This window comes from Mus caroli, chromosome 9, assembly GCF_900094665.2.
Source record: "Mus caroli chromosome 9, CAROLI_EIJ_v1.1, whole genome shotgun sequence".
NCBI lineage: Eukaryota > Metazoa > Chordata > Mammalia > Rodentia > Muridae > Mus > Mus caroli.
Genome location: NC_034578.1, coordinates 1,127,724 through 1,154,613, shown reverse-complemented (window position 1 = coordinate 1,154,613; position 26,890 = coordinate 1,127,724). Strand labels below are relative to the sequence as shown.

The following is a 26,890-nucleotide window of genomic DNA, read 5'->3' as shown; positions in this document are numbered from 1 at the left end:
CCAACCTCTCACATGTATTCCCTTTGCTCAAGTTCCTAATGCTGTGGCTGGCAAAAAGCCTTAGTTTCTATATGACTGCTGTGTCCTGCTTTCAAAGCTTATTACCTTTCCATGTTCATTTATGATTCTTTCTTTCATTTCATTGTTTTTTTTTTTTTATTCTGTACATGAAAGGTTTACATGAGGCTTGCATACTTGCAAACTGAATAGATGCTTTTGTTAGGAAACATTTTCTTCTTTAGGAGTTTATTTCATTAATTCTTTAATAGTTTCATACATGTATATTAGTGGTCTGGGATATGTTTCTTCCCCGTTGCCTACTCTTATTTATTTTCTTCACATGCTAGAAATTTTCTTTCTAATGGCTCTTTTTAATGAGAAAGGGGTATCTTACTTTGTAATTCAGGCTAGTCTCAAATTTGTAATGTTCCTCCCTTAGCTTCACTAGTGCTAGAATTTCAGTTTTGTGTATTTGTGTATGTGTGTGGATGTATGTGATATGGGTGTGTGCATGTATGTGTTTGTATACCAGATGCCCATACCATATCTCCATTTTTCAAACCAAGATATAATTTGTCCTTCATGGGCAAATGTTTGAGTAATACTTCTAAACTCTATAGAACAGTTTTAAATGTGATGTCAGTAGAAATGGAATGTAGGCACTGATCTCCTGCATAATATCACCATTTCAAGCCAGTCACCTGGATTATCCAGCATATGCTTGTGGTCTTTTAAAAAACGTAGACAGATAAGTGGTTGCTTTAGGCTACAAGCAAGGGCTTGGGGGTGGGTGACTGACTAATTATCCTTTTATGGTGATAAATAAGAGAATAAAATTCAAGTAATGGAATCAATAAAAACACAACAAAACAAAAAACAAAAATGTAACAGCAACAATAACTTTATAAAGCTGCAAAAACAACTCATGGACCTCTAAAGTGAAACCCTCAGATATGACTCTGCAGAGTTTATTTATAGCATTTAAACTGGTGACCTTCCACTCCCTGAAATTCCCTCCTTTAATTTCTTCCAAGTTTCATGTTTTGCTTTCATTTTTAAATGATTTCTTCCCACAATCCTAGTGTTAATAATGAATATCTTCGAACATTCTTTGTGAATCTCATACTATCCTTCATAATCACTTCCTCCCAACACTGAGCATTAAATCTGCTCTTTCTCATTTGTTACTCTTCCTTGCTTCACATTCTTATGTGCAGTCACCTGCTTGAAACTTGACACTTTAATCTCCACATGTCCACAAAGGAACCCATGGTTTTCTTTATAAAGCTATACTTCTCCTATAATGTTAAAAAAAAAAGCTATCTATCAAGGTCATGTAACTGCTGTCCATTCATTCACTCAAAATAATCATGGTGTGACCATTCCTCTTGTTGTCCACCTTATTCATTTCACCCTACCAATAATCCACTGAATTCTATCTAACTCCCAGAAACACAATATCTACACTCTATGCCAATTACATTTTCTCCAGATTACCATTGTATTAATTTTCTTTGTCTGATATACTATCCAACTTGTTGGGGTCTCTGTCTTTAGACATATCAAGCCCATCCTGTGGCTAACACTTCCCTTCTATATTTCATTTTTTTTTTGGTCTATTTCTGTAGTTATCTTCATGTCTTAGGGCATGAGATCACATATCAGTCTCGTTCTCTAGTCTGTGATTCACTTCTTAGTGTAAATACTATACTGACTGGATTTTATTCAAAAAAAATTTCACAGTAATGGAAATAATCCATGCAGTAAATAAGCATTTGATCTATTTGAAAAATGTGTCTGGAGCCAAAGCGACTTACAATACGTTGAATACAATTCATTCTCTGGCAATACATTCATTCCACCACAGGAAGAAAAACTGATATTCTTCTCACTACTTTATGAATGTTTCCTACAACTAAGTTATCATCTCTATGTTGAGAAATGAAAACATTGGTTGTTCACATTCAAAGACTCCCACAAGCTTTGTCTTCTAAACTTCCCTCTCTTACTGTTGCTCAGATCCTATGAGAGACATGCCATGTGCTGCACTGTTAATTCTGAATCAGCTTGGCAGGAGTTCCTCAAGATTTTAGTCATTCCTTCATTTTGCCATACTTTCTAGCTATCGGCTCCAATCATGCTTATGTTGCTATAGATACAAATTTTTTTAAAAGAATAAGTAATTAAGCCTTTTAATGGTAGAAAACAGTTTTTTAATATTTTTTGTACAAGGACCTTTATGAACTGGATAGGAAGAAGGGAAAATATAATTTAAAATGCTAGCTACTTTTTATAAACCAACTTCTTTTTTAAAAAAGTAGTAACTAAAGCTTTTTTCCTACAATTTGTTAATACTAATAGCATTAATAGTTATAATAATAATTATCAATGTAGAAATATACACAATGGCCCTTGGTAACATACAAATATCTTTATAATAGAAATTATAAATTTATCCTCTAGCTTTAAATTTATGTTAAAATTTGAATCTATTCTTATTAACACACAGAATTATTGATGTTCCTATGCAATTTTATGTATATGTATATTATTATACTTGGCCATATCCCCCTCCTTCTATACATATTTATCTCTCTTCTATACATATTTAAAATTAGATTCTAAACATTGCTAATTTTTACCTTTTTCCTACTTATCCCAAATCATTCTGTTCATTGCATCAGAATTTCAAAGGTGATAATAAATAGTAAGTTCACAAAACCATCAAAGTGAAAGAGTAGATTCACCTTTTGGATTTCTATCCACATTGTTATGACCACCAATTTAAAGGATAAATTTAAAAATTTATCCTTTAGCATAAGGCATCTACTGTGTTGCCAGCAAGGACTTCATACCAGGGAAGGGACAGGACATTTACAGCACCCCATAATGCTATGATTTTTTTCTTTTTTAAATTATTTTTCTTTTTTTAAATTTATTAATGCATTCTTTTACATCTAAAATGATATCCCCCTTCCTAGTTACCCCTCCACAAAACCTCCATCCCACATCTGCTTTTCCCCCCTCACTTTTGCCTCTATGAGGGTGCTCCCCCAACTACTACCCACTCCCACCCCACCTCTCCAACATGCCCTATACTGACTGGGTCCTCAAACCTCCACAGAACAAAAGGCCTCCCCTCCCATTGATGTTAGACAAGGCCTTCCTCTGCTACTGCTCTCTAGAGCCATGGATCCCTCCCTTTACACTCCTTGGTTGGTGGATTAGTCCCAGGGAGCACTGGGTTGACTTTGTTCTTCTTATGGGATTGCTCCTCCAATCCTTCAATCAGATTCCCCACTGGTGTCCCTGATCTCAGTCTGATGGTTGGCTCTAAACATTCACATCTGAGTTGGTCAAATACTGGCAGAACCTTCCAAGAACATCCATACCAGGTTCCTGTCAGTAAGTATCTCTAAGCAACAGCAACAGTGTTGCGGGGTTTGGTGTCTATAGACAGGATGGATCCCCAGGTGAGCAGTCCCCGGATGGTCCTTCCTTCAGTCTCTGCTCCAATTTTTGTCCTTGTCTCAACTTTGTGATAGGACTTTTTCCAAAATGTGCAGGAAGGGGTGATAGAACCTATAGAGACCACCTCCAGTGGACAGGCATGGTCCCCAGTCAAGAGATGGGGCCACCCACCCATCTCAAAGTATTTTATTTATTTACATCTCAAATGTTATTCCCCTTTCCAGTTTCCCCTCCACAAACTCCTATTCCACCCCCCCCCCCCCCCCCCTGCTTCTATAAAGATGCTCTCTCATGCACCCATTCTTAACCTCACTGGCCTAGCATTCTCCCACACTGGGGCATTGAACCTCCACAGGAAAAAGGACCTCCCTTCCCACTGATGCCATATAAGGCAATTCTCTGCTATAGATGCGGCTGAAGCCATGAGTCCCTTCATGTGTACTCTTTGATTGGCGGTTTAGTCCCTGGGAGCTCTGAGGGAGGTGGGGTCTGTTTGGTTAATATTGTTATTTTTTCTATGGTGTTGCAAACCCCTTCAGCTCCTTCAGTTCTTCCCCTAACTCCTCCATTGGGGGTCCCAATGCTCAGTCAATATGCATCAGTATTGGTCAGCAGAGCCTAACCAATGTGATCAATTTTAAGTCTTTGTAAAAACTGTTCTTTTTGACATAGAGACGTTTAGTATAGGTAAATGACATTAATATGAGGTGATCTGTCATAACCATAGCATTGAAGAAGATGTCAGGGGTTCATCCTATACAAAGGCCTAGATTCTAGTCTAGAATCAGCTAGACAGGACCAAATCAAGCTCATGTGCAGAGTCCCTCACTCTCATAGTCTTAGGATTATAAACATACTCTAGTCTCTGTTATTAGCTTACTTGCTTCTCTTTAGGCAGGTTACTAGTCTCTTCCCCATAAATGATTTATTTAACACATGCTTTTTCTTGTGGGATAAATATAACCCTTTATGAATACATGTGGGGTATTATAATACCACATCTTTGATATTAATGCGCAGTACTTTTTCCTTGATTGTACATCACTGTTGAAGAGAAAGTTAACTGTTTCTAAATATTTATGAGATGTTTGGCACATGTAACATCTAATCATAATAGTATTAAGAAAGTCAGCAAGTACTAAAGTTACCTTGATTTAAATATAACACTGATGAAATAATAAACTGTCTAGGAGAATGCTGAAGTATGACATAGAAAATTATATTCTTTTTGATAACATGGTGGTTTATTCATTCACTTCCTATTTCAGAAAATGCATTGCTCAGAATGCAAAATCAGGCAAGAAACACATAACTGTGAAATACTAATACATACAAAATTAAATAAATCTATTTTTTAATTAGAGAAATATTTTGATAGCATGGTAACTTACCCTTAAAATTAACTTATCCTAGGAACAGAGAACAAGGTAAAGAAGAAAGAGAAACAGGAATTGCAGCTTCATAGAGGAGACTTAGTAAATACATACATGATACACTGGACAAGGGGCTGAGATGAACATAAGAATATAAAAGAATTTTTAAAGGTTGCGTTGCCAATGACAAGAGAATGCAGAGCAAAAAAGCCTTTATTATTGGCTTCTTAACAGCTTAAAAACTTAACAGCTTTTTGCTTGTTTTGAGGTCTACATGGGAAAAACAAGAAATAGTTTGCACTGAAAATTTTAGTATATTATTCCACTTTTGTATGAGTTTTCTGTTAAATTACGCCCTGTTTATTTTTCTAAAAATCCCTGAGCAAAGATTCATAAACTCACCACATATATACCGCACAAAGCACAAAAAAAAAAAAAATTGAAAGAAACCAAAAATTTACTACAGGGCATTATTTTTTTTCTGCCTGGGGGGCTTCTATTAAATTATCACAGATAGAGATCTACTAAAATTGAAGCAATGACTTAAACTACATATAAGGTAGTCTCAAATTGCCAAGGACTCCCATTGATAGAAATCTGTGAAATAGGCTACAAAGAGTTTAAATTGACTAAACACATGTATAACTATTACACTGGAAAGGGAGAACATCAGTTACTAGTGCTGCATGCCTTAGTTCAAACACTTGACACATGCAGACCTACAGATGATCAGCACGGAAAACCTTCCAGTTTACCCCCAGCTTCATTTTTCCATGTTCTACAACTAGTACATGTAGGGTATTTGACAAGAAGGTCTTACCGTTTATTTCTACTGGGAGCCAATAGTAGCTGTGACATCCTATTAAATTCAAGACTTCTGAGGTCTCTTTAAATAATAATACATATATACATAGACTTTTCTTCTCACTTGTTATTATACAATGATCCCAATCTTAATGAATTATAACAGTTTCAATGATTTTCTTTGCTTATACTTGTATATTTCATGGAAGATATAATCTCTGTATTATAGATATTTGTGTAGTGAAGTTAAATAATAGTTCTTAATAATTGATCACTATTGCTTAATAGTTTGTAACATTATTTCTGCTGATGTAGGATTTGAAACTTAGCTATGGCTGAGGGAAGGGAGTTTGGTTCTTTTCTCCCCAGATTTTTCATATAACCCAGGATTTCTGGTTGATCAGAAGAAAGACTACAGTTCTAAACGTTCAGGTTGGTAAGGTATTGTAAAAGGAATTGGTGTGACAAGCAATCTGAGGTACTTCACTGTGTCAAGGAAACTGTGAAAGCAAAAGGCACATCGATCTCCAGACAATGTGATGGATTTGAAGTAGATGGTGCATTTTTCAGGCAGGGGATGGGCATGTGCACATGGAATATTGCTTTAGTAAGTGTCAGGTCCAAAAGAAACTTCATTTCCACAAATTCTGATGCTTAGACAAAAGCCAGCATTGTGTAGTTACTTGTGCAGCTGGTCCTCCCCCCGTCCCCCGCCCAACTAAAACAAAGCATTTCCTTTATCAGTGGTAAAAGGGACAAATGGATGCCTGCTGTGCATATTGGTATAACTAAAATCTAGCTGACCTTCAAGCTTCTTCAGTATCACAAGTACTTAGAAGACTTAGAAGACATTCCAAAGTCCTGGCTAGCTCTTCTCCACTCTTCCCACCTCCTGCTATGCTAAACTTCCCTAGCTCACAGGCTACTCATTTTTTTCTTATAACCCCATTGCTTTGGCTATGTTCACTTTTGATCCTCTGTTATGCCCTGTCTTTTGTCCACACTCTCTTTGTTTCTTGCTCTCTGCTGACTTCTCTCTATATCTCCATTCTGCTCCTTCTTTTCCCAAGGCCAAGTCTAGTAGCTGGCATGTTCAGTCTACTACTTTATCTCTTGCTGCTCTGGACTCTTCCAGATGCATCTGGCTGTTCTTTCCTTCAAATATACATTAAAAATCTTTTTAAACATACCATCAGCTCTAAAGGGAATGGATGGATTATCACCATGTGTTTATATTATTAGCTAATTTACATAATACATGTTATCTCATTAGTGAAGCAAAATATAGAATATGGACTGAAACTTATGATTGCATTATTTCCTTCAAAACCTCGTTTTAATTAGTGTTTGCATCTCAAAATGTCTGTCATCATGATACCATCAGCTCTCTCACTGATTACACATTATTTATTGTTTGTTATTTTATATAAAAACTAAATTCTGTTTTCTTTTTTCATATTGAGAACATATTTTTATTAAGCTTAGTTTACTCTATTAAATTATGCTGCACTTATATGCTCTTATATCTACTCTTTGGATACTTATTTGGATTCTAAGCAAAAAGTAAATGCATATGGGAGATAACCAAGAAAATTGTGATTTAGTGTTTCAGTAATGAAATTTATAATAAATATGGAAATGACTAGGCTATTAAATTTGAATCTATTGGACTAAACATTGTATTGTTCAGGGTTTCACATGAGGGTAATAACACTGAACAGCCAATTGTTAGATATTGAAGACACAATGACTTTCACCTGCCAAGCCAGGGCTCTAGAATAAAACATGGGGATAATTTTCAAAACACTAACACTATAAACAGAAATTTGCAAATGTATGCTGATACATATCCAGAAGCACTGTTAATTGGTGTGTATTTAGAATGCTTTAAAGTAAGAGTAATAGAAGCATAATGGCAGTTAGCTATGAAAAAAATCAGAGTATCATAATGCAAATGAATGGAGGCACATGTTATGATTAGCATGAAGAAGTTATTAAATTTATTGAGGCCTAGTAAAATAAACTGAAATATGCTAAATGATATGATGAGTGCCAGAGCACTGGGAAGTCAAAAGGTTTACATTGAAAATATGTGGACGGAATTAGCAGTTGAGGGGGTTTTGTGCATAATGCTTAACCTTTTGTTTACTGCCTAACACTTTTTACAAAGAGTGTTGATATTTTGCATGGATGAAGGCAGGAGTGCTCCTTAATGTGTGTGTGTGTGTGTGTGTGTGTGTGTGTGTGTGTGTGTGTGTGAGAGAGAGAGAGGGGGGGGGGCAGTGGAAGAAGGGCTCTAGCATTGTATACCCATGATAGCTTCACCAATTGTTTTGATGCAGCAAGGGTCCCTCTGGAGAACTCTTGGATTTCCTCAAGAAATTCTGTGGGGAAAACACTGATCCTATTTTTTTCCTGAATAATTTCTAAAGCCTGAATGTAGGTTTAGTAGCAAAATGGAAGCTGAAGCTGAAGACTTGAATTCTAAAGCTAATCACTAACAAGATAACTTGTATCATAAATTATGTAAATTAGGACACAATATAAACATTTATTTTTACTGGAGTAAAATTTAAGTTATTTGAACCATGGGCTGGGAATGAAGTTCAGCTGTAGAGTAAATGCTTAACCTGGGTTAAAATCTGCCCAAAATACAAAAGCAAAATTAAACAAACAAAAAACGTGAATTGAGTTACTCCTTTAATTAAGGAAAGGCTGAACGTCAGCCTCAAATCTGTATAAAATCCAAAACACATCTGGAAATGAAATATGCTCTGGCTGAACCATTCACATAAATTAAGCCAAAGTGTTGGAAGAATATCTATAAAGTTAACACATGATCTATAACATGTGTTACTAGATCACTGAAGTTATAGAAATTGAATTGCAAGGAAATTCAAAACTTATATAGCTTTCTTTCTGACAGCTATATAAGTTGCAAGAGAATTACAACTAGTCACTCTGTCAGAGGATGCCTTTGAGAACTGCCAGTGTGTTCCAGGAATGCTCTGTAGTTCCTGACAGAGTACAGAGTTATAGATACATGATATTCCTTACCGATTTCTTTACAAACTGCTATAGTAGCTATTAAAATGCTATCTACTGTATAATATCTGAACATGGTGTGTATTGGCTTAAGATCAACTGATGTATTTTATTTTCTAGAACTCTTATTTTGTAATATAATATAAACATATTTAAATTATAGTCATGCATAGAACCTGATGTCTTAAAATATGTTGGGTTTTGCTTCATGTATTTGATAGAATAGTAGGTTTATATACTTTGTTGAATTTTTGCATTTTAGATTTTATTCTTTATATCAATGAGACAAAATAACATGTCCAAAATAGTCAGGCTAAGCAGTGACAATGTTAGGATTTGAGCTTACTTACAAGGTCTTGAATTTTCCCCTTATATCTCCATGTCAATTATATCTTGTACTTTTCAACTAAATATAGTCTTTGGTCCTGTATTAAACCTATTGTTTTAAAAAAAAATACCGCATTGTGCTATGTAAAGTTTATCAAATCATATATTTTCTGCTAATTTTACACTCCATTTATACTTGATTTCCAATTTTAGGAGCTAAAAGAGAAATAAAAGAAACGTCTCTACATCTTAGTCAGGTTTACTTAATTTATACTACATGTTCTGAAATCTCAAAAATTGTACAATACAAATTTGTTAGTGGAGCTGGAGAGATGGCTTAGTGATTAAGAGCACCATCTGCTCTTCCAGAGGTCCTGAGTTCAATTCCCAGCAACCACAGGGTGACTCACAACTATCTGTAATGTGAGATCTGATGCCCTTTTCTGGTGTGTCTAAAGACAGCTACAGTGTACTCACATACATAAAATAAATAAACCTTACAAATTTGTTAATAAACATTTCCAGAAATTTTTAACATTTTAATAAAAATTTCTTTACTTCCAGAGGCTAGAATGGTAACTCAGTTCAGAGTATCTGCTGCTCTTGCAGAGGACACAAGTTCAGCTCACAGCACCCACATAGCATCAAAAGCTGTAGTTAGGGGATCTGAATACCTCTTCTGGCCCTTGTGAGAACCAGACACACACATAGTACATGCATAAATGCAGGAAAATATTCATATACACAAGATGAACATAAATATTTCTAATTCTTCATTTCTTAGTGAACTAAAAGTGTATGAATATCTGTAGGTTAGCCATTATTCTTGAATTTCTTAATGAATTTAGCAATTAAAAATATTGACTAAGAACCCCAAAATGTAAATATATTCTAGTGCTAAAAATTACTCTGCCTTGCTATGCTATATAAACCAAGTAAAAGAAAGACTATTAAAAATATAAGAATTTACAATGCAGTGTTGCTTTACTGTCTAAAGACATAAACACAGAGCAGCTGCCAATAGGCAAACACAAACACACACACACATACACACACACACAAAGGAGCAGATTTAAGTCATCCACTGACCGTAGTTCTGTGTCTTTTAAAGTGTAGATGCAAAACAGTCACCTAAATATGTTCCATAAGCTAGCCATGCTGTAGTAAGCAAAAACATTCTTCTAAGAGAATATAGTCTCTCACACTTGATGGCAGTGCCTTCTTATCCTTGAAGAACTGTGATGGTGATGAGGATGTCCTCTTTCTCCAGGAAGGCCTTTTCAGGGGTTGGGGCAATTGTTTTAGGTTAAGAGTGACACTCTTACTCCTGGTTCACTCAGCTATGGCCTAGAACTTGTTTTACTCTCAAACCCAAATTCTATCTTCAAACACAATTCAAGCAGACTTCAAGGTTGTGATGAAACATGAAATTCCTACAAAGCAAAGTTGGAAAGAAAAAGTTAGCAGTTTGTTTATCAAATGTAGTCCAAAATTAAATGAGGCAAACAAATAGCACAGGAAGCAGGCAACTGTCTTGGATTCCTACTAAAAATGTCAAAGTATATTATTACTGTTTTCAGGCAAGAACAAATACAGAGAAAATATTATATCTGTCATTCTTAAAAACCTGTAGCATTGGATTTGAGATGTTTTACAGGGCTGTATATTACTTTCTTTAGTCAATTTTCTCTTTAACTTGAATTGGCTTCTTAATGCAGGGCTTTAATTGAAGCTTGACTGTCAGCACAAACTCAAGAACTTAGAGCTTACTGTTCAATAAATGCACACATTTTCTATGTTTTTTATTATATATTACTAACATTTAATCATTTTTTTAACTTTCATAGACTGTAGACTTAAAGTGTGCAGTTTCAGAATGGAGTAAGAATTGGTGATTGGCTTCTCTGTCTCTTTTTCCTGCAGTCTGTTCCCAGTATTCTAGAGGGGTGTTTGCCATTTTTGGACTCTATGACAAGAGGTCAGTGCATACCTTGACCTCCTTCTGCAGTGCTCTGCACATCTCTCTCATCACACCAAGCTTCCCCACTGAAGGAGAGAGCCAGTTCGTGCTTCAGCTAAGACCTTCATTGAGAGGTGCACTCCTGAGCCTCCTGGATCACTATGAATGGAATTGTTTTGTCTTCCTGTATGATACAGACAGGGGTAAGTCTTAATTTTCTACTTTAGGAGATTTCTAGCTGTCAGTCTGCCATGCCTTTGTATCATTTATGTGACTTTGCACAAACATTTTGATTCTTAATGCTGCTTAAACCAGAGAATAGTTTGGGGACATTATCAATGTTTTCATTTCAATTCCCAGAAGTAATTTCTAATTCACAATGCTTCTAGCCTGGCATGGTGACTTTCTCCTTTGATCCCAGCACTTTTAAGGGAAAGGTAGAGGCAGACAGATCTCCATGAGCTCTATGCTAGTCTGGTCTAAGTAACAAGTTCCAGGCTAGCTGGATATATACAGTGAGTCCCAGCATCAAAACAAAGCAACACAAAATCAAACCAGTAGCTTCTTATTTCTAAGCCAATTGACTCTGCAAGTTTGTTAAAATTGGAGCATTGAGAAAAACAAGCACTAAGTCCTTTTTTCTCTACCAGTGGCAATTATCCAAGATCACTCTTTGATTTCTGGTCTATCAAATTAAGTGCAAACATATCAAGTAAATGACTCTATCATTAACTCTCCAGCAGATATCAGTGGGGTGTTGACTATATCTGTGTATCTAAAAGATGTTTAAGATTTCAAAGCTGAAGTTCAATAACTGTGAGATAGCAGCCTGCCTCAGATAGCACCCACAAGCTCTAAGTTATCTCTCTGTGCCTCTGACCAACCATCTTTGAATGCATACGTATCATGCTGAACATCAGGGTTCTGGTGACTGCCTCACTCTGCTTGATTAATTAGCAAGACCAAATCATAGAATTCAAGAGCACTTTATGTCTTACATATTGTAACACACATAATTGTTCCAGGGAGAGAGATGTTTGGCAAAGCATAAAAGGGAAAATTTTTGAGTTGTTTTGGCATGCCTTCTTTGCTCTTTTACATTTCTGGTTAGTATATTTGCAGAAAGGTTTTCTGCTCACCACATAACATATTTTCAGAAATCTAGCAAATGCTTGTGGATGGTATTTTATATATGTGTGCTATCTCAAAAAAAAAAGTCTGCACAACAGGTAATGATGAGATGGACAGAAGCATTTTTGTAGATAATGGTTGTATCTCTGTCTACTTTAGGGACTTTTACTGCATATATGTTTTTACTTTTAAAAATGCATAAAAACCATTAGATGCCAATTTAAAAATAATATAAAAGGATGACATAGCAATTAACATTAAGGAAATCAATGTACTAGTATCAACACATATCAAAGTGAAAAAATTGATAGCAGTATCTTTGAAACTTCTTCCAGAGAGAGTTGAAAGGGTATAGGAAAGTGTTCTGAAAGGTAAAATTTTCAGAATGTACACTATGTATCATAGGTACCATCCTATTCTTAATCTTCTTAACCTTTAGTCACTAATTGTTACATTTAGTAACACTCTGATATCAGATGGTTCTTTACAACCCCATTTCAGATAGGACTAGATAGTCAAAGTTAGTCATTCCCTGTGAGGCAACCCTGGTCCAATCCAGCAAGGAATTGTTAACGTCTGTAACACATAAAGGTACCATTCTCTTCTTTGTCTTCTTCATATCTAGTTTGTAATTACTATACTTGTTAACATTTTTATTTCTTTCATGACTGTGCTGCTTGACTCCTGAACACTATTTTATAGATAAAATTAGGGATGATGATAAAACTAAGATAATTGACAAGTAAAATCAAATGTTAAGAATCTGTTAGAGTCTATCCAAGTGTGATATAAGTAAGGATGGATAATGAATCTTAATGCTTCCTTGAAGGATGTCCAAATCAGGAAAAGAAAACTTTTCTCCAAACACATAAACCAAACTCAAAAATTTCTTGGTAGGCTTTTGTTTTGGTGAATCTCCCATGAAAACACTCAAGTAATTATCTGTATTATAATGAACTTGTTGGGGTTTCAAATGTATTTTTATAAGTAATTCAAACACATTTATTTATAAACATTAACTACATCTATGGCTCGATTGAATCATTAAACAGGAACCTTCCTCCAGTTGCTAAAACTGAGAATAAACCATTCCAATGGGAGGAAGCTAACCTTAAGTATAACTTTACCTTCCTGTTTGAACAAGGACAGTGAAGCAGCCAAGGAAGATGGGAGTATATGAACAGTGACAGAGAGCTAGGAACAGCAGGCAGAAATGGGCAAAATGCCTTGTTCTTTCCATAGCAGAATTTCTTCATATCCCTCTTAACTCACAGGTTAATAATCATCTTGCATTAAGAAAAGGAAACAGTGGGTTGAGAATAAATAGGCTGAAGCCACATCAGTGAGCTTCCCTATTATGGAGAAACACTCTACTGTTTCAAATTAAGACTGAGGTATTAGCCCAGCAGTGGTGGCACACGCCTTTAATCCCAGCACTTGGGAGGCAGAGGCAGGTGGATTCTGAGTTCGAGGCCAGCCTGGTCTACAAAGTGAGCTCCAGGACAGCCAGGGCTACACAGAGAAATCCTGTCTCGAAAAACAAAAAGACAAAAAACAAACAAACAAACAAACAACAACAACAACAAAAAAGACTGAGGTAGTGCATTAAGAAAGAGGTAAAGAAAGAATGTAAGAACTAGTAGGACCATGAAATGTCATCTTCTGGGCAAGATATGCTTTTACAATCTTGAACTCATCTCATCTATGGATGCCTGCTGCACTGTATCTGCCAAGAATAGGTACATCATGAGTCAGACATAGAGAGTAGAGAGAGCCTGACTCCCACTGAAAAACTGTTAACTACTGATGGATTCAGGAAGTGACTAAATCATTGCCTTGAGTTCTGTAGCTACTGATAACCCCACCAGGTTCTAATGGATGCTTCCAAATACATAATCACAAAGATACACCTGCATCAACCAAAGATGTCAGCAAGCAAACTCAACATCATAAGCTTTGAAAAGGATAGGAGCAGGTAAGAAATGCTAACAGATATAAAAGGGCAATAAAGAATTTGAGCAGGGAATAATCAGAACACATTGTATTCTTGTATTTAATTATCAAATAATAAAATTAGAAAAATAGTGCAGCTCTAAAAAATTGAGGTGGGCTGGGCATGGTGGCACATGCCTTTAATTCCAGCACCTGGGAGGCAGAGGCAGGTGGATCTCTGAGTTCAAGGCCAGCCTGGTCTACAAAAGTGAGTTCCAGGACAGCCAAGGCTACACAGAGAAACCCTGTCTTGAAAAAACAAAACAAAACAAAAAAAAAGAGGTGATTTGATGGTAGATCCTGAAAGCTAACCGGAATAAGTGACATAATCTAGCAAGTACTATGAAAGAAGATTATTGAGCAAAGACTAAACTACAGCAAGGGTGGAGACAGAAAGAAGAAAGCAGAATAGCAAAATAAACTGTCAGTGGACAGAAAGTCCTGATGAATAGGTGCCTTTAGTGAATTTTTGGTTCAGACATTTGTTGGCTTAGTATAGCCTAAATGGAGAAACAAGAACAGTTATATAACAATCTCTACGAATGGCTCTGCTGTCAGTGTAGTTGGCATGTTTCTTAGTTACTCTCTCATTGCTATGAAAAGGCATCATGGTTAAGGCAACTCTCATAAAAGAGTGTATTTAATCAGAGGCGTGCTTATACTTTCAGTACCTTAGTCTATTACCATCATGTCTGGGAAGATGGTGGTATATATGACTCTGAAGAAGTAGCTGGCATTTACATAGTGATTCACAGGCAGCCAAAGGGAGAGAGAAATAGTAGTCTGGCGTGTACTTCTGAAACCTCAAAGCCCACTCCAAGAGCACACTTCCTTCCACAAGATCACACCTATTTCAACAGGGCCATACCTATATGAACCATTCTTATCCACACCACTACAGTGTCTTAAAAGTTGTTAGATAAACATTTACTGAAAGCTCTCCTGGGTGGCTGTTCTTTGCCAATTTCTTTTGGGCCTTCAGTATCCAGTTACTAGTAGGAAATAACAACAGACAGATCTGGCTAAGGCCTTTAAAGTTCTTCACTGGAAAGTTGAATGTTGCCACATCCCCTGGATATTCAAAATTACAACAAGCAAATGCAAAGTGAGTGCACGGGAATTCAGAGCCAGGGTTTTACAATGCTAATTATTTTAGAGCTATTTTTTTTTTGAGGTATTAAATTTGTGTGAAGACTTTTTCATTCGCTAAAGCTCTGATTTTACTTCAGAATTGAATTATTCAAATATGTCTGGCTTGGAAGATATAGAGCATGTTAGATTTAGACTGTAGATGTAAAGGTTTAGCATATTTTTGTCTGTAAAGGGCAGACCACTTAGGCTTTGTTATCAGTTCTATATATTATATTATGAATGACCCATGATCTTCTAAAGCAATGAGTCTCCAAATGTCTTGTGATTTCCTGAGAGATCTTTCAAAACAAAACAAATAAAAAAAGGTATTATACATGGTTCTAAATGAGGATTAAAGAACTGGGGGAAAGATTTTCCTTGTGAAGCTCTGGCTGTAAACATTGACTAAAGATCACAAAAAATATAGTGGCAAACCTATGTCAGATGTAAAGTTTCATTTAGTAATGTGCCTTAGACATTATTCACCATGATACAACAGAACTAAAGAAAATAAAATTTTATTATGCAATAAAAAAATAGTTCCTAGATTTGAAATAAAAATTCTTTAGTGTGGGGCAATGGGCTATTCACAGACAGGCTGGTCTCCAGTCGAGCTGAGGTGTGGAACCCCGGGACCCGGTGATGATAATTCACCAACATGGGACAGTAGGCATTCACTCATGTTTCCTGGACTCAAGGCTCCTGTCAAATTTACCACCTCCACAGCCCCCACAAGAGAAGCGTGTGGCTAGTAGTCAAGTAGACAATGTCCCAAGCTTCTGACCTTTAGGCTACACTCCTCCCCAGTTACCTAGTAACAGTAAGATGACAGCCCACCATAAGAGGGGCTGCTTGGCCCCACCTCACTCTCTCCCCTCGTTCACTCCTCTTACTCTCGTTCCTTGTTCTCTCTTACTCTCTACTCATCCTCTCCTCATGCTCTCCTCTCATTCTCTTACTCTCCTCTCCCTCTCTTACTCTCTCTTCCTCTTGCTCTCTCCCTCTTACTCTAGCCTTTCTTCTCTCTCTCTCTCTCTCTCTTTCTCTCTCTCTCTCCTACCTTTCCCCCTGCCTTTCTACAATAAAGCTCTAAAACCATAGACTGTCTCTGTTCATCAAGAACCGCTGCACTTGGATGATGGGATAGGCTTTCCTCTAATGAGCACTTCTAACCTCCCTTCAGAAGGCCATCCTGTGCTCCAGTCAAGGCCCAGACTAATGACTCTCGCCTGTGTGGGAACCTCTTTCCCTCTGCCCTCTCTCCCATAACTCCAGGGCCGAGATGTCGCTCCAGGGCCCCTGGTATCAGGAGCTGCCCCTTGTCCACCCCCAGTCAAATGGGGTCACTGACTTAGATGCCTACCAGTGGAAAGCATTTGGCAGCCCTCACGCATCTGCCTGCCCAGAGCAAAGGAGGAACTCTGGTCAAATATGGGCTATCCTCCCTCCCCCCCCCCCTTCTCCTACTTCCCTTCAGGCCCATACTTTAGATGAAGCCTTAAAACACCTGACAGTTTTTGCATACCCAAGTAAAAATGTTTAATCCTGTAGCCAAGATATTGCCAGTAAAATGTGATCTAAGGCCACAATGTTAAGTACCTGATTTGAAATTCAAGCTTTAACAAGTTACTACAGTTGACCCTGAATATGTGCTCAAATATCACTAGTTTTGAGTTAGTTTTCCGTACTGAAAAAAAAAAAAAGGAATAAATAAACCTACCTACTGTGTAATTAAGTATGAATTATACACAAAATGCTTGTAAAGGGAATACTATTACTGGAGATATAATTCCTTTATTGTTATTGCCATTATTAGCAGCACAGTGATCCTATCATATTTTGAGTTAAATCCCCAAACAATTAAATTTTTTAGTATTCTTATTCATGAATGAAAGTGAAGAGGTCACCTCAGGACCTTTGGAAAATTCCAGCAGGCCCGTGCTCTCCTGGAAGAGAAAGGTCATGGAACACTTAGTCACCCCTCCCCTCCTGAAGGAAGAGAGACCAATTACATTCCTCAGACCACAGGGGGTGAGGGGAACCAACCATCTGCCACCTGCATGTGCGTGAGGCCCAGAGCACCACATAGACACATTGCACAGAATGGACTGACTGTTGGCCACCTACAGACAAGGGAAGTCCTTGCCACCTCATTCACTAAAGACCTACCAGTTTAAAAGTCACTCTGTTCTGCCAATCACATTGTGCCTAATGGTTGCTGCTCTTAAAACTGTATAAAAACTCGCCAAACAGGCTGTGTGTGGTCATTCTTTCTCTCCTTTTTGTGCAGGGCAACCCCAGCTTGCTGGAACAATAAAATTCCTCTTGCTTTTGCATCAATTCCTGATTACTTGTTGTTCACTCGGGTGTCCGATAAATTAAGGCTTGTCAAAGTCTTAAAAAAAAAGGTGTTCAGTATGAAAAACAGCTTATTTGGGGGGTAATTTGTCTCTAACTGGTAGGTGCCTCTAGAATTCTTCTGGTTCATCATCTTAGCAACATCTCTATCAGACATAGTACTAATTTCTTTTGCAGCTCCTGCCACAAATGTTTTTATTAATGTAATGATCAAACATGGCTCAACTGCATACTGTGTCCTAACAATCTACAGAATGGCAAACAAAATGCTCAAGGAATATCCGAGGAGCAATACCAAATCTTTTGTAGCAGCCAAGTCTCACTAATGTCAGATGTCAGTCAGTGCATGGATCACTCACTAATCATTAGTGTAAGCTCAGCTGAAGATACAAAGGCAGCATGTATTAAAAGGCATGAACAAAATCATGTTCAAGACTAATCCTCTTTGTGAGAGATATAAAAGGAGCAGAAATAATCAAAATTTTATAAACATGTGAGTGAACAGAGAGGGCATTCCAGGTGACACAGACCCAAGCATGAAGACAAAGTAATTCATAGAGTTTTATGGATGGGGAGCCTTGACTAGAATCTGTGAAGCATGGATTTTGTGGGAAACGGAAGCAAAGACTGCCATCCTAGTTATGGTATAAGATCTTCACTGAGTTCTTCTTAGGGCTGCAGAGTATTTTGTGTCACTGAGGTCTTATTTGAGCACCTCTCGATATGTCCTAGATGTCTATAATGAGAAAAAAGGCTTTATTTCATAATAGAATTAAAGACAAATCTATTGAACCCATGGCAATCATCCAGAATTTTTTTTTTTTAATTTTGTCTTCTCCGATGCCGGGGCCTAGCAAACACAGGAGTGGATGTTCACAGTCAGCTATTGGATGTATCACAGGGCTCCCAATGGAGAANCTAGAGAAAGTACCCAAGGAGCTAAAGGGATCTGCAACCCTATTGTTGGAACAACATGATGTACTAACCAGAACCCNNGAGCTCTTGTCTNTAGCTGCATATGTATNNAAAGATGNCCTAGTNNGCCATCANTGGAAAGAGAGGCCCATTGGACTTGCAAACTTTATATGCCCCAATATAGGGGAATGCCAGGGCCAAAAGAATGGGAATGGGTGGATAGGGAAGTGGGGGGCCCTATGGGGGACTTTTGGGATAGCATTGGAAATGTAATTGAGGAAAATATGTAATAAAAATATTAAAAATTAAAAAACAAACAAAAAAAAACACACAAAAAAATAAAATGTTGTCTTCTCTTTGGCGTGATAACAAATTAGATTTTAGTATTTAAAGAAAGCAATCATTACCTCATTAAAAAATGTGCTCTCACTATTTTTCAAAGTCCTAGAATTGTTTTCTGTTTTAATGGGATCTGATTAGAACATAACAATCATCCTACACTGTAGCATGAACTTAAAAACACATTTTCACTGTTGTTAAACCAGAGCTTTTAATTTGAAAGGTAAATGAAAGAATTTTATCATGTGTATTTCACTGAAATTATTGGTATATTTACCAAGTGATATAGCCACACATCACCAAAATCAATGCCAAAGCAATGCATGGAGTATTCACTGTGAAATATTATTGTACTCTTCTTCACCCTGAAAGGGATCAATGAGCCATTAACTAAAAATATGGTGCTATAGGAAGGGGTGTGCTCTGTGAATGTCCAGTGTGTCTCCTTCACTCCATTGGTGCCTAACCAGAATATTTCTGTCAACTTTTATTTAGGGAATATTTGAGTTATGACTCACTTAGAAAAAAAAAAAACCTGTTCTCTTTGTCTCTTAAAATACCTTAAACAATTTTGAAAGGCCACTTTAGAAATAGAAAATAAACAAAATCTAAAATTAACATGAGTATTTGTCACTAGTGCATTCTAATGCTGTTCCTTTTACATACATCATACTGAATTGTCTAAACATCTATTTAGATTTTTTTCCATGAAATATATTTTATTTGAACTGTTTCACTTACTTCATATTTTGAATTTTAAATTGTTTTCATTATATTAACCATTATCTATTCAATTACATAGGAAAATTTGGTAATATAATATACAGCTTCCAAGAATGGTACTGAACACTGTAATCCTCTATTCAGAAGCCTGAGGCAGGAGAAATGTGAGCTAGAGGCCAGTCTTGCCTACATAGTAAATTCAAGGTCAACTTCAGGTACAAAGAAAGACGCTGTTTAAAATAAGTAGAAAAACAAAAAATAACCAAATAAAAATCCACCTGACTTTTAAGTCTAACACTCTTTGTAAAATGAATTCATATTACAAATCCTCCCACCCCTCAAAAAATGCATTAATTTGTACAAAACCAAATGGTACATAAAGAAACTTTTACATGGCTGAAATGGTTATTGAGTGAGGAAGAGAAATTGAGGGTAAGCTGTGCCCTGCTGTGGTGGGTACATGTTCCTTTCATATTACTGTAGATGGGAAAAGGTAGGCACTATTTGAAGGTGGAAACAGCAAAGGACAAAACTAAATAACTTAAATTTTTATTTTAATCTTAACAGTTCTCTTAATAATTTTAAACTGAAAACTATATTTTATGTCTAAAAGCAAGGAAAGAAGGTGGGGTTAGCCTTCCTATTCTTCAAGAGAGCATAGCTATACAATAATCAGAATGAAGTCATTGGGTTATACATTGCAGTAGCCAAAGCATTCATCAAACTCAAAAGCACATGACCAGTGGTGCCATATAACTGTACAGAGCCTAGATATTCTCAGAAGATGACAATTATAGCAACACAAACTTTAGAAGTAGGCACCAAGAACATCGCATGTTAGCAAGAGCCACTTTATCCACCTGTACTTAGTACAAGTTGACAGTCTGCAAAGTAGAATAAACATAATTAAGGGTTTTTTCTAATTTGACATAGGGTAAGATGCTCTTTAATATTCGGAACAAATCTGTTTAAGTTGAAGTTGCTGAATTAGTCAAGAATAACAACAGTCAGCATGTATCAGCCATGATGGCATGTGTTAAAACATGGAACTCACATATATGAGTTAGATCAGAGTGGTTCTGAAATGCCATGGAACCTAAATATTGCTACCATTATTCCTCTCTTGAAAAAGAACAGCTGTGTGAAATCACTGTGGAAGGGAAAGATCACCATACAGAAACACAGCTAAGACTCCACACTCGAGTTTCCATAATCAGAATTTGCCAGTTCTCATGAAGTTTTTTAAGTAAACCTAGTAAACATCTAAACTAGAGTCAAATAACTACAACTAAGAGATCAGATTTGACAAGCACCTATGTCTCGTAAAAATCATATTGGAACAGAGTTCACCCAACGTTCAGATGTTGTCTGTGGCTACATTTCCAGTAGTATACTAGAACTGATTTTTCCATTGTAATGGAGCCTATGTAGCCCACAAAAAGTCTAAAATATTTGCATCTGGAAATACAATAAATGACTTCTAATAATATATTGCTTTGTCTGTAGAACCATTGTCCAGCCCACATCAGAGAAGCTTTTCTAAGCAGTAAGCAAGAACTACAGAGGATTCAGGGCTAGGCAGTGCGCAGAGAGTGAGGGATATGGAGCACTCAGCCCTAAATGGGGTGTCTTTATCAAATTTCTCTCTTCAAGGCTTAGAGAATTCTATGGAAAAGGAGGGGCAAATATTGTAAGATTCAGAGGGCATAGATGACTTAGGACACAGTATCTTCCAGAAATAGGACTGACACACACAGCAACCCACAGAGACTGTCACAGCATGCACAAACCATGCACAAGTTCAAATCAAACAACATCCTAGTACTGAGAACGGAAAGCTGACACAAAGTTGCACCCCTCACCAAGAAGCAACTGACCTACTGAGAAAGTAAAAAAAAATCATTTGTTTTCCAATAGAGTAGCACTGGGTGTGTCAATCACATGCCAGAAACGGTCAGATATAGTAAGCCAATACAAAATGGACTCCATGCTTTATTATGTACATTCTATTTTTCTGCTTTGTTTCCCCTTAATTTTTTTGTCTACTTTGATTTTCATGTTTTGTTTTATTTATGACATTGGATCATTGGGAGATGGGGAGGATCTAAAAGGAGTTTGGGGAGGGAAAATATTATTAAAAATATATTTTATGAAAAATAATAATAAAAAACTTTACAATAATTACTAGCTGGCCCTTTAAAAGACTGAAAATTCTTCACTTAAACTCTTCTTTAAAAAGTTGTTCATTTCAATAGAAAAATCTTATATAGGAAAGATGCTCAAGTCTATGAGATATATATAGAAATGTGTGATTTCATTACTAAAGATCATATTTGCATGATATAAAAATCTTTCAAATTTATAAAAGCAAATAAGTATTTGTGAAGTTTATTTTGTATTTTATGCAAGGATGTGTTTATAGATGCTATGGAAACAGTATTGTTAATCCTTAGTAACATCAGCATGGGGACTTTCACATGATGATTTATAATTTTTGACCTAGGAGAGTCTTACTTGCCACCATTACAGTGAAATATTCTTTTGATAACTGGATAAGTAGGACTCAACTCTTCCCTCCGAAAGGCTATTTCCTATCTTCAGAGTAGCACAGACTCACAGGTTTGATCAAATTGTCCATTTAAAATGTCAAACCAAGATTTTTATGTCAACCATTTGTTTACATTTCTTCATGAAATAGATCTATGAAAAAAACGTTTCTAAGGGGTGTTTTAGGCACTAATGTGTTTATGTTTTATGTGAACATATCAAATGAAGTAGAACTTTATATAACATGGTGGATTATGACTTCAATCATATTTAAGGGTTGTTTTGATTTTGGGGGGCTTTAACTTTTATTATTATTGTTTTGTGTGTGTATGTATGTGTGTGTGTGTGTGTGTGTGTGTGTGTTTGCATTGTGTTTTATGCTAAATTTTCAATCTGGATATTTTGTACTCAACTTGGAATCACTGTAATGTGATTCTAACAGTTTTTAACAACAGTTTTCCTATAATAAAATGAATTCAATTATTTCTAAAATCATAACAGGATCTGTGTGTTTGAATGAACTTTTTCTTTATTTCTGATGACTTATACACAAATTCAGTCGAGCAGATTAAAAGTAGAGGTGCCATCTCCTCTATACGGCATGTTTATTGTAGCCTCCTAAATCATTTTTCATATTTTGCCCTTAACCCAAACTGAATTTTCCATCACTGGTCTTACCTCAAACTCAACAGCCACAGTGAATCTCCTCACCGATACAGATCATATGACACCTTTACCCACAGCTGCCCAAGATTCATTTTGCACTAAATACTAAGTTTTTGTTATAGCATGCCAGACTCACCCATCCACAGTGCCTTGCCATACCATCATTTCTCTGCCTATAATGCTCATACACATGGAAGACAAAGCTCTCTCTTTTTGCTTCTCCAAATCTTTGCTCAAAGCTGTCTTCTCACAGCAGGGGCTTGATGACTACTTCCACCCATCAAGTCCTTCCTAATTTCTTACCTTTGTTCTGTGTGTGACCCATGAACTTTAATTTAGATCACTTAAATAAGATCAAGTGGAGATTATCTACTGAAGCCTGGACAGCTTACTTGTGTCTACTCCACTGAATCACATCACTTTCCCCTGGAGACTATTAACTGCTTATAGCTTGTCAGAAAAGTATGAGGTCTCAAGTGCTTATTCATTGTAGAACATTGAAAGATCCCATCCTTAATATAGGTCATATTCGGGTAATTACTGCTGTTGTGATTGAATGGGTGCTGCAATGAAGACAGCATTCCAGAACACTCTTCACTCTTCCACTTCCTCTTATATTCTGTCCTCTCCACTTCCAGAATAGTTCAATTGCCTATCATGACATTACCCGTTTTCCTTCCCTATACCACACAGTTCACATCTTTACCCTCTCTGCACTCATTTAAAACAGGCTGTACTACAGAAAGGCATTGGGTTGAGTTAGTTACTGGCCTATTCTCAAGCTCTAGAATTATACCTTGGACATTGAAAGTCCTTCAGATATACATTTGTTTAATGTGAGTGAAAATAATTGACAGGAATAATGAAGGACTGAACATACATGTTTACTCAATAATTATCATGGGAGTGGTGATCAGTCAATTCAGAAACCCAAGAATAAATCACCCTTGTTTGGCTTTTAGGACATGAATGAAACCCACAGCTTTCTGTTGTCCCTCACACTTTACTAAATTGTCTTTAATTGAACCAGCAAATTGATGTTTGTGTTAGATTATACTTTGCAGTTGGTAACTTTGTGTTACCATTTAGAAAGATATAGAAGAGAAATTCTAAAAACTTGCTCTAAGTTCTCCAAGCTTCAGCCCAATATATATGGATGGCCTATGTGTGGATTTTGGATGAAGAACCACACTGAAAGGAAATATGAGCAGACAAGCAGAACTATGAATAAATCAAAGGGACTGTCAGATCAGAAAAGTTTGTTTTAAGTGGTATTTGAGATGTTTAGAGAATTTATATGATAATATGAAGTGCTTTCACAGCCTCGCCATGCAAAGCCTAAGGCAGAAAGTGTTATACATGTGAACCCAGCCATTTGCAATTAATTAGGTAATAGTGTTTTCATATTTCAGAAGAGCAAACTCTCAGGCCTATCATGGCCATAAACTGCTCAAAATCACACAGAGACTTAGTAGCCAATTAAAGTTTCTCTTGAAGGAAGTTGGACCTCTGAATCTGTGCTATTAACAACTCTGCTCTGCCATGAAAACCTCCACCTTTACTTTGAAAAAGGAACAGTGAAAGAGCATAGTAGAGAAAGTAGGTTTTGGACACTCCATATCCTGGGCAATCCAAACAGTTCCTGAAAGGCTCAAAAAATAGAGGCAGTCACACATCCAAAACTTTCTGCCTTAGAATTTATTTCAGCATGGGCATCTGAGTCCTGCAGCTGCTGTGACCACTCTCTTGTGTGGCCACAGGTGTTGGCTCTATGAAGAGAGCCCACAACAGCAGTGACAAGGCAAGCACAGTGGGGGCTGCCAGCACAGGAGGTGATGCCAAGCTTAGTACTGAGAGTCAAACATATACACGTGCCACTTCTCTTCCAAATGCTTTTCTTATTTAAGAAAAACAAACTTGTCTTCAATGAGAATGTTCACTTGAAGTAAACAGCCATTGGAACCTAAAAATGAATTTTAGGAAATTTACACATCACTTTGGTGTTCATTAAAAAACAAATTTTCATGTAAGAGAAAAAAATGAAGCATCCTCCTTAACTAAAATGAAAAAATAAAATAAAATCATGTGCAGAATCTTAAGTGAAAGGGACTTTAGTTCCTAATAAATTGTCATTCCCCATAATTACATTAATACTTGCCTGCCAGTGATCTGCAATGTGTTCTGTGCTTGGTTAAATCTTCATATAAAATGAAGATATGCATAGCAAAGAGAAAACAGAAGACAATGTTTCCATTTAAAAATAGTGTCACACTAAGACTAAAACTAAGACTTTTTAAATAGAAGATAAAATTCCAACTAATAATCTAAGATGTTAATGGAACTTTTAGGTAAAGGGGAAAAAAAGCATCCCAGGGAGAGGAATTGAAACAATAGGAAGCAGCAAGGCCTTGTGGTCAGGAATGGTGAACAGTTCACATTATTATGAGACAGGTCTGAGGAAGTGAATCGTGAACCATTAAGGAGCACTATGTCCTCTGATGTCCCACCTCTAAGTCAGAGATAGGACATATAATCAGCGATCAGTTAATGATGAGTGACTAACAGCCTCCTGTGAAGCAACCATGTTCTAATTGAGGCACTGCAAAGCTGCAAAACTGTAAAGAGGAAAACTGGAAAATTTTGCTCAATGGAAACTTTAGAAATGACACCATTTTAGTTGAACCAAGCATACAGACCGGGAGAGTCCATATAATATAGGAGTCTTTTAGAAAAAAATTATGGTGTCTTGTGAATAGTAAATAACTTAGTTATTACTTGGATGGAAAGAGGATGTTGGATGAGTGCTTTTGGCAGGAAGAATAAGCAGGATCGGGTTGTTTGGATCATGCTTGATTATGCAAGCCTTCCCTAAGAATCGAGAAACTGCCCTAGGTAAAGTGATACCGGTGGTCATTTTACAATAAATTGATAAGTGATTAAATTTCATACTTTGAGATGGCTCAGTGGGTAAGAGCACCCAACTGCTCTTCTGAAGGTCCAGAGTTCAAATCCCAGCAACCACATGGTGGCTCACAACCATCCGTAATGAGACCTGATGCCCTCTTCCGGTGTGTCTGAAGACAGTTACAGTGTACTTACTTATAATAATAATAAATAAATAAATCTTTAAAAAAATTTCATACTTTAGACATTGAACCATCATGAAATATTCTATGACAGAAAATTAACTGTGATGGGTAAACAAGTAAAAATGACCATCACACAATAATACATGTATAAGCATCAAGGTGAAATGAAAATATGTGTAGAACAAAAAATGCTAATGCACTCTAGTTTGCTAAGAGTTTATGGTGTGCCTACCATGCTAAAACAAAAAGAGTTAAGTTATGGTGAGGTTTTGGTTGAGTACTGATGCGCCTTATTTAAAGACAAGTGTTCGTTGCGGGTGGATAGTCATGATGTGCTTACTTTGCTCTATTTCAAGTTTCCAAAGAAAAGTATTTTTTCATAAATATTTGCTTAAAAATAAAATGTATTGATTGGTATCTTTATTTATTAATCAGTATACATTTGTCAAAATACATTTAAATGGATTTTTAAAACTTTGAGTACTTTATCAAATTTTTCAGCATCTCTTGTATTCATCCAAAATATTTCAAAAATTTATTTTAATGTTTTCTATAGTTTTGATATGGCTAGTTCTCTCAAAGTCCTGTATGCTAGAGGCTTCTTCCCTAGCTCTACTGAGTGCTCATGGATACTTGAAGAGGTGAAACCTGGTGGATCACTTAGGTCATTTAAAATTATTCTCAAGAGATGATGGGAATGTGGATGCTTCTTGCCTCTTATTCACTTCCTGACCATGCAACCAGTATTTCTGCTATTCCAAGTCTCTCTACCAGCATATGCTGTCACAGACCCAAAGCAACAGACTAGTCCTGGACTAACAAACACCTCTACATCTGTGAGCTAAAATAAACCTTCCCTCTTTGCAAATTAATCACAACTTTTGTCATAATGACAAAAGGCTGACTAATACTTCATTTCAATCCATACGTCTCCAAATTTAACATTAGTTTTTTAATAAACCTAATCACTCAATATCTTCTGAGTCTAGAATGTCATCTATTACTAAGAGAAAGGCATA

At 36.5% G+C, this 26,890-nt stretch overlaps 1 protein-coding gene across 8 annotated transcripts in view; it reads left to right on the top strand.

Annotated features, from left to right (window-relative positions):
* The window catches only part of Gria4 (glutamate ionotropic receptor AMPA type subunit 4), a 373,705-nt gene that overhangs the window by 121,067 nt on the left and 225,748 nt on the right, over window positions 1-26,890 (top strand). For all 8 annotated transcript variants that reach the window (XR_003837564.1, XM_021173095.2, XM_021173096.2 and 5 more), the window contains exon 4: window positions 10,944-11,183. Coding sequence is in view for 7 of the 8 variants with exons in the window: in XM_021173095.2 (XP_021028754.1) it covers window positions 10,944-11,183 (240 nt within the window). In the remaining variant the exon portion in view is untranslated. The remainder of the gene's footprint in view (window positions 1-10,943; window positions 11,184-26,890) is intronic.